Source organism: Coffea arabica, chromosome 7c (assembly GCF_036785885.1).
Source record: "Coffea arabica cultivar ET-39 chromosome 7c, Coffea Arabica ET-39 HiFi, whole genome shotgun sequence".
NCBI lineage: Eukaryota > Viridiplantae > Streptophyta > Magnoliopsida > Gentianales > Rubiaceae > Coffea > Coffea arabica.
In genome coordinates this window covers 18,186,442-18,200,065 of record NC_092322.1, presented here as the reverse complement: position 1 = coordinate 18,200,065, position 13,624 = coordinate 18,186,442, and the positions used below count along the sequence as shown (strand labels likewise).

The 13,624-nt window shown below is 38.5% G+C and overlaps 2 protein-coding genes across 6 annotated transcripts in view; one reads left to right on the top strand and one right to left on the bottom strand.

Annotated features, from left to right (window-relative positions):
• Nucleotides 1-5,374: 5,374 nt before the first annotated feature.
• Nucleotides 5,375-5,881, bottom strand: LOC113699681 (uncharacterized). Its single transcript, XM_027220043.1, has one exon. It carries the CDS (start codon nt 5,879-5,881, stop codon nt 5,375-5,377), a length of 507 nt encoding a protein of 168 aa, XP_027075844.1.
• A 4,584-nt stretch (nt 5,882-10,465) lies between these two features.
• The window catches only part of LOC113699931 (xanthine dehydrogenase 1), a 29,065-nt gene continuing 25,906 nt past the window's right edge, over nt 10,466-13,624 (top strand). For 4 of the 5 annotated variants that reach the window (XR_003450472.2, XR_003450473.2, XM_027220278.2 and 1 more), the window contains exons 1-2: nt 10,466-10,828; nt 12,597-12,696. Coding sequence is in view for 3 of the 5 variants with exons in the window: in XM_027220278.2 (XP_027076079.2) it covers nt 10,693-10,828; nt 12,597-12,696 (236 nt within the window). In the remaining 2 variants the exon portion in view is untranslated. Of the gene's footprint in view, nt 10,829-12,596; nt 12,697-13,624 lie in introns of those variants that run through there. The other variant, XM_027220279.2, reaches the window with a different exon arrangement.

Genomic DNA, 13,624 nt, shown 5'->3' with positions numbered 1-13,624 from the left:
GCTTGTTTGGAAGTCCAAGTTTTTACCAAGTTTTTATTATACTAGTTTTTTAACAACTTGTGTTACAGGAATCCCAAAAACTTATCAAAATTTTTTAACCTACACACTTAAAATATCCAAAACATAAAAAAAAACTCCCTTCCCCTTTTCATCTTCTTTCTCCCCCACTACTACCTCCGTCACTGGCCACCACCTCCGCCGCCGGTTCCGGTGTTGATCACCTTTTCCGGTGCCGATTTTTTTTTTCCTTTTTCTCTCTCCCCTTTTTTTTTTTCCTTTTTCCCTCTTCCCTCGCAAGTTTTTTTTTTCTCTTTGCGTCTCCCCCCTCCTCCCCCACCACCCTTCCCCTTCCCCTCTGGCCGATCTGGTCGCGAGACTAGATCGCATCGAGGGAGGGTAAGGGTGGTGGGGAAAGGGGAGGACAGAGGGAGAGGGGGGATTTGCCCAAAAAAAAAATTGACGGGTGGCGGGATTCGAGGGTGGTAAACGGAAAGGGGAATAGGGGAGGGGGAAGGGGCCAAAGGAGTGACGGGGGGAGGGGGAAGGTGGCGAGGGGGTGGCGGGGCAGTGAGGGTGGCGGGGGTAGAGGGGGAAGGTGAGCTTGTTTGGAAGTTGCGGGGGAGGGGGTGGCAGAGGAAGGGCAGAGGGGAGGGCAGAGGGAAGCTGGGTAAGGGGGTGGCGGGGGGAGGGGGAGAAGCAAAGCAGGGGGAAGGCGGGGGGAGGGGGTGGCGGGGGAAGAGGGGATGGCGGAAAGCAGGGGGAAGCGTGGTGAGGGGATGGCGGGGGGAGGGGGAAGGTGGGCGGAGGGGGTGGCGGGGCAGATGGGGAGAAACAAAGCAGGGGGTGGCGGGAGGTGGCACTGCTAGAGGCAGAGGTAACGGGGAAGGGGGAAGAAGAAGAAGAAGAAGAAGAAGAAAGAAAAGAGAAAGAGAAAAAGAAAGAAAAAAAAAAGAAAAGAGAAAAAAGTTTTTAACCCTACAAAAACTTCTACAAAATTTTTCTCCTTACAAAAAATTTCTACAAAATTTTTTCAAAAATTTCTACAGTGCACTACAGTAAAGTTTTAGACAAACTCCCAAAAAATTAGGTTCCAAACAGGCCCGTGATTTTCTGTAGAAAAATTATTATGCTTTTCGTGAACATATTTTTAGATCATCTTTTTACTTTACATATATCAAATTGCTACAGTACATTTTTCTATAAAATTTTCTAAAATTAGTAATCCAAATGAGTAAAGATCTCTGTTCTCCTCCCTTCTTTTTACATTCCTTCCTTCCCCCGCTAAACAAAAATTAAAAAGAAAAAACTTGATCATATAAGTTTAGATCTACAATTACATACACGTGCAATTGGAACGTAAGCAAGTTAGAGTCTAGCAAGCTAGAAACTTCCATAAGAAAACTTGGAAATGATCAAATCTAGAGTCCTATTTCTATAATTTCATAACATGCTAAAAAATATAGAACAAACAAAAATGCATGATTCTCTCCTTTATATTCAAATTCCTATTCCATGAGCCACGAACATACAGCACCCTCTTTTTCTCTTTCCTAAACTTGCTTTTGCTTTCTCTCATGAAGGTTAAATCACTCGCATGCACCTTTATATGGTAGTACCAATCTTCATGCACTTAATAGAGTGATTTGCAACTCCCTTAATTATTTGCAGTCATTAAGCATATCAGATACAATTCTCAAGCTTTCCAAAAGTTCCTTCTTGTTTTATTGATAAGTTTATCATCAATTCACTAGGAAAAAACCTTCTATAAGCCTAGCCAACTGGTCACTTAGTTTAAAGCCCTTTTGATGCTGAACTTTTAAGTTATCAGTCACAAGAAAGATCAAAGGGTTTTTCTAATAGTGTTCAATAAATACTCTTGACACATTAAATCACAGTCAACCTACCATGTTTATGTATACACTAATACTTATTAACCTCTTTTTCATTTATATACTTTTTTCTAATTAATTTTATTTTTTTCAATATTTTAACACTTGAAGCACATCTTAACGAGTGACTATTGAATATCATTCGTAGATAAACCAATGAACAAATACCTACGTAGCTGCACACTAGTCCTTATAGATGACTCTTCTATGTTTATTATGAAGTGAACCAATCATTTTGCTTATTAACTCAACTGATCATCAATTAAATATTCTAGAACTCATTCTTTCTTATCACTTAATTATCGAAACCTTCTTAATGTGTAGCATATCAATTACAAAAGAAACTTATCAAGACTTGTCTTATATTTATCCAATCTTTAGTACTTAAATCATACTCACTATGTTACTAACATTAGTTCCCATTAGTAATTAATTCTTAAAACTTTGTCTAACTTTTTTTTTATAACTAATTAAGTAATAGCTACATTACTCTTATTTTAATTTCAAGAAGACAACTCCCAAATGACGTATAAAAATTCTAGGGTAAAAAATAAAAAAGCCCCATGTGGTAAGTCTAATACACAGAAAAATCCCTTATAGTTGCAAAATATATAATACGACACCTCATGCTTTGAACTAAATTATAAAGGTGACAGAATCCGTTAAATTTAACAGAAATGACTTATTGGAATCTAAAAAAAAATTTTATACCTAATTTTTATCAAATATACCTATTCTATCCCTTAACCCTCAATTCTATCTCTATTTAGAGAATAAAACAAATAATTTTTTTGATATGTCTTTTGCTTAATTATATTAGGGCATTTTGATCATTTCGTCCATTTCCGTTAAGTTTAACGGATTTCGTCACCTTTACAATTTAGTTCAAAGTATGAGGGGTCGTGTTGTATATTTTGAAATCATGGGGGGCTTTTCTGTATATTAGGTTTACCACAGGGGTTTTTTTTGTTTTTTACCCAAAATTCTATTGTGCAAATCACTTAAATATTCTTGAAAGAAAATGTACAAGTACCATAATTTATTTTTACTCAAAAATTAGTATCTAAAATTAGCCAAATCTGACATTTATGTACCTATATAACAAATAAATACAATGTGTCATAAATAGGCATGTCAATGGATCGGGTTTTACCCAAATTCAATCCAGACCCACTATATTTGAGTAGGGTTTGGATTTAATTTCTCAAATCCAGACCCAGTGAGAGAATCGTGTGTCTAGGTAGGGTTTGGTTTTCTAGAATCCATATTCAAATCTAAACCTATACCAGATTTTACTCCATCCGATATATATTCAATTAAATAATATATATTAGTAAATTTATAAAATAATCTAATATTTTGTGGCTATTGGATCGAATATAGTAAGATTTTATGGCATCAGAATCTGCATTTAGTGTTAGTAGTTGGGTGATTGATGAGACTCGTGCCAAATTGCTTTTAGATATGGTTGAAACATTAGTGACTATTAATGATTAGATTGAATCAAATAAAAAATGAATAAGTGTTTGTAAAGCTTCTTATTCTATTATTTATTTACCATCAGTCCTTAGTCAATTGACTTTTATGCCATTCACTATTTTAGTGTTAGATTGCGAGACATCTACCAATATTGAGGTTTAAATCAGAACAAAGGTACAAAATTACATTTTTTTAATAAGATTAAATATTTATATATGTTATGGTTGTTTTCTTTTTTAAAAACTAATCCTAGTTGTCATTGCAATTAGTACAAACTTTTTCAAGAAAATGAGAAAAGGTAAAGGCAAACAAATGAAATATTGGAATGGATGAAGTTGAATCTTTGAAAATATATAGAAGTAGTCAATAATAATTCTTTTTTTGAGTTCACAATATTGCATTCAACTTGTCGAATGTTAATTTTATTATTTGAAAACAAAAATTGGATGGTATTTATATTATTTATGAACTCTATATATTTTAAATACATTTTTACTTTAGTATGTTCAGAAAATACCCATGGATGCTCATTGGATACTCAAATTCATAAGGGTCTGGGTATAGACTTACTTTTTCAGACCCAAAAGGGTCTAGATTTGGATCTAGATCTAACTAAATTAAATGGGTTTGGATTTGGATTAAAGGGATCAAACCAGATCGTACCCATTGACATATTTAGTCATAAAGTTCCTACATCCAAAACAAGAATCGCTTACCTTTGTTGGTTAATCAATAATCATGAAAATAAGGAAGCAAAGCAATCATGAAAATAACTGAAGGAGTTTGTTGTAATAAAAGAATGAAAAATTACACAAACATTCCTCATATTTTACCAAAAGAAAATTTACACCCTTGACATTTAAAATACTAATTTTACGTCCCTCACAAAACAAATCTATTTTAACCAAAATCTTCTAATTCTAGCCATGTTTTAGCCTAAAGCTAGGCCATGGCCTAACCACAATTAAATGTGAAGGGGCTAAATGATTAACCACTAAACCACCCCGACCCAATTCAAAAATTTAGAAAGAAAAATGATATTTGCACTCCCTTTTTTGTTAATTATGCTCCACTATCATTCTAATCGTGTAATTTTTATTTATTAGAATATATAACAAAATAAATAGTAAAAGTGCAAATAACATTTTCCTTCGAACAATTCTGTTTTAAAGCAAATTACACTGAGGTTAAATTGAAATTGCAAAAGAGTTGTGAGTCCAAAATAAAATAACTATTTTTTTTCTTCTTGTCCGGGCATCTCTGTCTGTGTTGTGGTACAGAACCAACAACGCAACTGGGAATGGAGATATTGAAGTAATCAGAACTTTTGTTAACACTCAAATGGAATATGAATTAAACGAACAACACCAATTTTATTGATGAACTTCAAATTTGGATACAGAATCAGATTTGGCGGGAAAGAGGAGAAGGAGAAAAAAGAATGCAGGAAACTTGAGGGAAAAGACAGGCAGAGGGAATATTTTATCTCTGATTGCATAAACAAATCTTGACAAAAGGCTCCCTAACGATTACATGATCGTAATATTTATAGTAAACTACTCTAACTAACTTCTTCCAATCACGAATGAGTGATTAACACGTGTAAAGGGAATCTTCAGGCCCGTCTGGTCCCCAGTTACCGCAAGAACAGCATGAACCCAGCAAAGGCGTGATTTCTTGGTCACGCCTTCGCTCTTTGTTCCCACGTCTTTCCTTTCCTGGACCTCACGCCTTTCCTCCTCTATGTATTGCTAATTGTTGACTCTGTCAGTCCACGTCTTTGCTTGACTCCGTTCCACTATTTCCACGCCTTCCCTTTTATCTACGTACCACGCCTTCTCTTTCTTAAGCTACTGACTTCATTACAATACCCCCCCTTGCAGCAAATCTTGTCCCCAAGATTGGAAGGTGGGGAACTGTTTTCTAATCTCCTCAGCATCCTCCCATGTGGCTTCCGCAGGATCTGTGCCTCACCAGTGGATTAACCATTGGGTTGCAGCAGCATTTCATTTCTTTACTAGCCTCCTACCCAGTATTGCTACTGGCTCCACCCTCCAGTGCCCCTTTTCATTTGTTTCTGGCAATTGTAGTGTAGGTGTGATCTTATCCCCTATCTTCTTCTTGAGCAGGGATACATGAAAAACGGGGTGGACCTTTGAAGCGGCTGGCAGATTCAGTCTGTAAGCGACATTCCCAATTCTTTCCTCAATCTTGTAGGAACCAAAATACTTTGTTGAGAGTTTGGTGTTTCCCCTCAAGGATTTTGAGCTTTGTCTATACGGTTGCAACCGTAGGTACACCCAATCACCTTCATTGAACTCCCTTTCACTTCTCTTTTCATCAGCATATCTCTTCATCCTTTCCTGCGCTTGCTTCAAATTCTGCTTCAGGATGTTGTCTATTTGCTGCCTTTCTTGGACGTACTCGCCAACAGCAGCTACTCTGGATTGCAGGTAGGGTCCCAGAGCTAGCTGAGGAGGGGAAAGGCCGTATAATGCTTCAAATGGAGTCATCTGAATGGCAGTGTGGTATGAGGTGTTGTACCACCACTCCGCCATAGATAACCACTGGTTCCATTTGGTTCTGAATGCGTCAGGCACCTGAGGTACATTTCCAGCACTTGGTTTACTCTCTTGGTCTGGCCATCAGTTTGAGGGTGATAGGCTGTGCTGTAGTTCAGTTTAGCTCCCAGCATACTGAATAACTCTCCACAAAATTGACTAACAAATAGCCTATCCCTGTCAGACAGCATGCTCTGAGGGATCCCATGTAGTTTACTAACATGATCGATGAAAAGTCTAGCTATTTTTGGGGCATCAAATGAATGTGATATACTGATGAAATGAGCATATTTGGTAAACCTATCCACCACCACCATGATGGTGTTTTTCCCTTCAGATTGTCGCAGACCCTCAATGAAATCCATGGTGACATGACTCCATGAATGTTGGGGTGTAGGTAATGGTTGTAGTAAGCCTGGGTACGCTACATGCTCATCCTTACATTTCTTGCAGGTGTCACATTCCAGAACCATCCTCCTGATCTCCTTGTACATTCCTGGCCAATAGAATAGTTGTTTTTCTCTCAAGTAACTGGCTTGAATGCCTGAGTGTCCACCTATTTGGGAATCATGCAGTGCAGTGATGATCTTTCCTCTGATGCCACCTTGACTTCCTACTACTAACCTCTTCTTGTACCTGAGTATACCATCCTGGTATGTGTAGTATGTGTAATCAGGTACTTGTGTGGGAGTCAGCAGCACCTGTGATATGAACTCCTGGACCCACTCATCCCCTTCATAACTATCAATCACCTCCCTGATCCAAGTAGGTACTACACAGGATATGGTTGTGCACTCCCCTAATTCCTCTCTACCCTATCTAGAAAGTGCATCAGCAGCCACATTGTCCTTCCCCTTTTTGTAGTGAATTTCGTAGCTCAGTCCAAGCAGCTTGGTGAGCCACTTCTGTTGGAGAGGAGTAGTGATCCTCTGCTCCAGCAGATACTTTAAACTTTGGTGGTCAGTATGTATGATGAAGTGGTGCCCCTCCAAGTAATGTCTCCATCTGGTCACAGCAATTACCAATGCTAGTAACTCTTTCTCATAAATCGATAGCCCCATATTCTTCTGTCCCAAGGCCTGGCTAAGGTAGGAAATAGGTCTCTTGTTCTGTATCAGCACAGCTCCTATGCCAGTATAGCAGGCATCTGTCTCAATGGTGAAGGGTTGAGCGAAGTCAGGTACTGCTAGTACAGGGGTATTGCACATGGCCCTTTTTAGCTCCTGAAAAGCCTTTTCTGAGTCTTCATTCCAAAGAAATCTGTCATTCTTCAGCAGGTTGGTCAGGGGTCTTGCTATGGCCCCATAACCTTTGACAAATCTTCTGTAGCAGCCTGTCAACGAAATCCCCTCAGTTGTTTGATATTAGTTGGTTTTGGCCAATTCTCCATGCACTCTATCTTCTTAGAATCAGCTTGAACTCCTTCTGCTGATATTATGTGGCTCAAGTACTCCACCTGCTGCTGTGCAAAAGTGCATATGCTTATCTTGGCATATAATTGTTGCTTTCTCAGAATGTCCATTACCTCAGTCACATGCTTCACATGCATCTCCATTGTTGGGCTGTAAACCAGGATATCGTTAAAGAACACCAGTACATGCTTCCTCATCTGTTCTTGGAAGACTTGGTTCATCAAGCTTTGAAAGGTCACTGGTGCATTGGTCAAGCCAAATGGCATGACTTTGAACTCATAGAGCCCTTGGTGAGTTCTGAGAGCTGTTTTTGGAATGTCCTCCACCTTGACCCTGATTTGGAAGTATCCAGCTCTCAAGTCAATCTTGGTGAAGTACCTAGCTCCATGTAGCTCATCTATTAGTTCTTCAATTAGGGGCATAGGGAATTTGTTCTTCACTGTTAACTCGTTCAAGTGCCTGTAATCCACACAGAACCTCCATGATCCATCCTTTTTCTTAACCAACAATACTGGTGAGGCAAAGGGACTGCTGCTGGGCTGAATGATGCCTATTTCCAGCATTTCTTTTACCAGTCTCTCAATTTCTGCCTTCTGAATGTAGGGGCATCTATATGGCCTTATTTGGAAAGGCTTGGCCCCCTCTTTCAAGACAATGTGGTGGTCATGACTTCTAGTTGGAGGCATTCCCTTGGATTCCTCAAAGACATCTTTGTACTGATCAAGCACTTGAATGATTTCAGCTGGAGTCTGTTCTGGATCATCCACCTCCTCTACTGCCACTAGCTGTGCTACCACCCCATATGCCTGTTTCTTCAGCCACCTCTCCAGTCTGTTTCCTTTGAGTTTCTTTAATCTAGTACTGTTATCCCCTCCTTTTAGTATTATTTCCTGCTTCCCTTGGTGAACTCTCATGCTGAGCTCCTTGAAATTGAACTCTATGGGACTGTGTTTGGCCAACTAGTCTACTCCAAGGATCATGTCACAGCCTCCTAACTTCAGAGTATTGAAGGCATGTTGGAATTGGTGACCTTGCATTTCCCATTGCAGGGGTCTATCTAATCCCTTAGAATCCACCTTGTCCCCATTTGCCACATTCACTATCAAAATAGGCCCCTTGGTACCAAGTTTCAACTCCTTTGCCAATTGTTCATCCAGGAAACAGTGGGTACTGCCACTGTCTATTAGTGCAATAACCTGTCTTCCCTTGATTATGCCTCTCAACTTTATGGTTTTGTGCCCTACCCCCCCAGCCAATGCATGTACTGACACCTCTATGTGTTCGTCTGCCGGTTCCCATTAATACAGTCACAATATACCTCATCCTCCTGCTCTTTGTTTCCTTCTGCATTCTCCTCTCTATCAGCCAATAAGTAGTGAACATGGGACTGTTTGTATACATGTCTCATAGTATAGGGCTTAGCACATTTATAGCACAGTTCTTTTTCCCTCCTCAGGTTAAATTCTTCAGGGGAGATCCTTTTGAACTGGTTTTGGTTGGAAAAGTTCTGATTATGAGTCCTAAGGGGGTGCTTGGGGCTGCCCTGGTTCCATCTAGGTTGGGAAGGTGCCCTCGATTGACTCTTCTGGCCACTAAAGCTAGCAGGAACAGATTTGTGTATTCTCTGTATAGCTTTTAAGTTCTTCTCTTGCAATTTAGCTATCTCAATGGCATCAGCTAAGGATTCAGATTTAGATATTTTCACCATATTGACAATTTCCTCTTTCAATCCTCTCATGAAGCATGCTTTATAATAGGAATCTGACAAATGAGGTAGGGATGGCATTACCAGGGCCTTTAGCATTTTGAATTTCTTCAGGTACTCAGCTACTAATCCAGTTTGTGTTAGCTTGTTGAACTCCTCTATGGCCTCCTCGGGTTTCCCTTCCCCAAATCTAATGCACAAAGCAGTAGTCAGCTCTTCCCAAGGTATTACTTCCTTTCCATGGAAGACTCCATGGAACCAGATATCTGCTCTATCCCTAAAATAGAGTTCTGCCACTTCTGACTTCATATCATCTGCTATTTCATGAATTTTGAAATATTTGCTGGCCTTCCTGATCCACTCCCTAGGGTTATCCCCATCAAAGATTGGGAGATCCATTTTAGGTAACTTGTTGATGTTCCTGAATTCTCTTCTTCCAGCCCTTTCCTTCTGTGAATCCAATCTAGATCTCTCTGGTTGAGCTATCTCCTTTGAGCTGCTGCTACCTTCCAACTCCTTTCCCCGATCATTCACTTTAGACATTAGCTGAGCCATCATGTTCATCATTCCTTCGTACTTTTGATCAATTCCCTTCAGTAGCTTTTCAGTAGCATCCTGCCTGTATTCCATTGATCTGATGGCTTGCTCCATTCCCTCATTCTTGTTAGTGAAGGTTCTGACCACACTACCCAATTCTACTACCTCTCTTCTCAGTGTTTCATCCTAATTCTTTGTCATCCCTATGGCTCGTGAACACAGCTCTGATACCACTGTTGTAGTACAGAACCAACAACGCAACTGGGAATGGAGATATTGAAGTAATCAGAACTTTTGCTAACACTCAAATGGAATATGAATTAAACGAACAACACCAATTTTATTGATGAACTTCAAATTTGGATACAGAATCAGATTTGGCGGGAAAGAGGAGAAGGGGAAAAAAGAATGCAAGAAACTTGAGGGAAAAGACAGGCAGAGGGAATATTTTCTCTCTGATTGCAGAAACAAATCTTGACAAAAGGCTCCCTAACGATTACATGATCGTAATATTTATAGTAAACTACTCTAACTAACTTCTTCCAATCACGAATGAGTGATTAACACGTGTAAAGGGAATCTTCAAGCCCGTCTAGTCCTCAGTTACTGCAAGAATAGCATGAACCCAGCAAAGGCCAGCAAAGGCGTGATTTCTTGGTCACGCCTTCGCTCTTTGTTCCCACGTCTTTCCTTTCCTGGACCTCAGGCCTTTCCTCCTCTATGTATTGCTAATTGTTGACTCTGTCAGTCCACGTCTTTGCTTGACTCCGTTCCACCATTTCCACGCCTTCCCTTTTATCTACGTACCACGCCTTCTCCTTCTTAAGCTACTGACTTCATTACAGTCTGCTTTATGACGAATCTCAAAGAGTCTCTCCGGTTACATTCACCTTGACAACATGTGCTTAATATTTAGACATCTGTCTGGCTTCTTGAAAACTTGTGTGGCTGTGATTCCTCCAAAACAGGAAGTTCCGTTTGTTGTCGTCTTCGACTTGTAGAATTTCTCATCTGGCTAATTATTTCGACCGATACAGTACAGTACAGATATAGCGGCAGAAAATTTCCAATTTGATCGTACTCAAAAGAGTCTTGTGCACAGAGACTAAATGGGGTCTTTGGAGGACACTGAAATGGTGAGGATGGAAGTAGAGGAGTCAAAGGAAGCAATCTTATATGTTAATGGTGTCCGTCGAGTTTTGCCTGATGGATTGGCTCATTTGACTCTTCTTGAGTATCTCAGAGGTAATTTGGAAGGCTAATTTATGGGAAATCTTCCTTGCTTGATTCGTTGTTGTTGTTGTTGATTTTTTCTTTGGTTTATTTTTCCGTTTAAAATGCTCATAAGTTTAAATTCTATCAACAATAAATATGTATTGTCTGCTATTGTGTTCCATCATTCATAGGGGATTATGATGAGTAATTTGAATCATGGGTAAGATAATGGTAATTATGGGAAAAAGGTTTGAGGCCATGCCCAAATTGAAAAATTCTTTAGAATTTAAATTTTGACTTGCTGGAAGTTTCTTAAGCAAGGAGAGTAGTTTTTAAGTAGGCGATAAGATGGCTGGGCACAGGTGAAACAATGGTCTTGTGTGTCTGCTACTGTAGTTTAGTTCTTGAAAGTTTTCTCAAGCAAAAAGTATAGTTTCAAGTTGACAAAAGATGGCTGCGAGAATTGCTTATGTTGACTGATTGAGTAGGAATTCACTGGTGAAGCAATGGTTTTGTGTGTCTGATACTGTGGCTTAATTCTGAAATTGTTTAAATATGGCCATTCAATTATGCTCATACTTACTGATTGAATTTTAGTTTCTTTGTGGATTATGAATGTCCAAGATCCTAATTTCTTCTGATTCCAAATGTGTTCATAATGGAGAAAATTATAAAAAAAAAAGGTGGATTAGATATGACAATAGGAAGAAGATAATTAAATAAGGTGGGTATGTAACATGAGATATAGTTAGCCAGTTTGGGATGACAGGAAGTCCTGTATTGTTAAGCTGTCACCAGAGGTTGATAGATGTATTGTTGGCTGTTGTATTAAGCAATCGTGTTTGTTTTTTTAATTATTTTTTGCTGTGGTAATTTTGTTGCTTGAAGATGTCCATTTTCTTGCTGGATGTACCCAAGGGTTTTGTTCTGATGAACATTAAGGAAATGGAAATAAGTTGATAATGTTTATAGTTCTCTTTGGCTTAGATAACATCATATACTGACTAATGGAGAGGCAACCACTGAGCAAGTATTCTTGTCTTAGAGTTTCTTTCTCGTTTATGCTAATTTTCCCTGCCAAAAAGGGGTGCTTCTCTGCTAGTATACATAGACCTTGGGAATGGAATAAAGCAAGTCATATCTATGAATGATAAATGTCTCAGATCGACAAGGAATACTTACTATTCGAGATGCGTTATCATGTATCTGGACATTTGATTATTCTTTCCTTGCTAGACTATTAGTACGTTTTTGGATCTTGGGATATTGGTCAGCTCAATATAGTGATATGTTGACTACTTGTATTTCATTATACACTCTTAAACATTTTATAGAGGACGAAGTTCATTTTAGGAACATTTAACAAATGTGACACATTCAGGTTATTTAGCTTTTTTAAATTTATCTCCATCATTCTTTCACGTGCTTGATTCTCTTTGTCATTGTTTAGGTATTTCTGCTCATAACTTGGTAAAGACCTGAGGTAGGCTGTTTTGTGTTCTTTGTTAGACATCATTATGGTTGTTAAGATGCACAGATCGTGAACTTATGCTAACATTTCTGTAATTAAAAAAACTCTAATTTCTTGATATAGGACCTGGTCATTCCTAAACACTTACAGTAACATGGATTTGGGTGCAAGGGTTGAAGTTGCTTGGTTTTTTGTGTTTTTATTAGACTTTATGCAATGCGACTTCCCAGCTCCCTATCTCCTTTAAATTTTGTCTGTACTTAAACATTTTGGGTGTTTCTTATAACTAACTATTATATCTGTCTTGCTTTCTGAATGGTAATCTAGGTATAGGTTTGACTGGTACCAAGCTAGGATGCGGTGAAGGTGGTTGTGGGGCATGCACTGTCATGGTTTCTTTTTTTGATCAAAACAAAAAGAAATGTGTGTGAGTCTCTCTCTCTCTCTCTCTCCCACAAAAAGACCACATACCCGCTCTGGGCACTTGCTGACAGTGTAGATATTGTTCCAGAGACTCTTCTTGCTTTGTTTTTCTCCTTTTCATTGCTTGATGTTCGCTTAAGCTACTAAATTGAGATAGATACGGAAAGAAAAGTAATGTAAACGTTTCTGCTTGTTTTTTGTGATCACCTTGAATGTGTGATGAACGCTAAAGGATGGCTCCGGATGCGTCTTTGATACATGACTGAGCTTAAGTTTCTAAGTCAAAATTCAAGCACAAATATTTGATTTTCATCTGAACTATTTCGTGAGCAGCTACATATTACAATCTGGCACAAGTTTGCGATAATATTTTTCTTAATAGAGTTTTAATTTCAACTATTAATTATAGACACTTTACCATTTTGGAATTGTAGATAATTAAGTAGTACTGACTATGAATTACTCTCTAACAACAAAAGCTCAAGTGGACTGCATGATGGTAGGCAAAGGCATTTCCAAGTCAGGTGCTAAAACTGTAGCTACATATAAAATACTGCTAGTTACTTTCATTGATGATTGTGTAATGCAAAATATATTTTTTCCATCCAAATGTTAACATGTAAGCTTTTCTATGATTGTTAAAATGTAAAAGGATAATGCATTTCGTACAACCTCCTCCTCATGTATAGTAAGACATAAATGTTTAAACCTTGTTCACAAAATTCAGTAATGAGTAAGTTTACCATGCATGTGTTACATGAGTGTCTATTAATGTATACTAGATGTGATTGACTGTGGTCCTTGACTGGTTGTGTCCTTATTTCTGAAATTCTTAGCAGTGTACCATGTGATGTTTGTAAAGCAACCTGACATATTTTAAAATCTGCTATTGTTTTACAGTGTAAGCATGAGCAACTAGCATTGTTATTTTA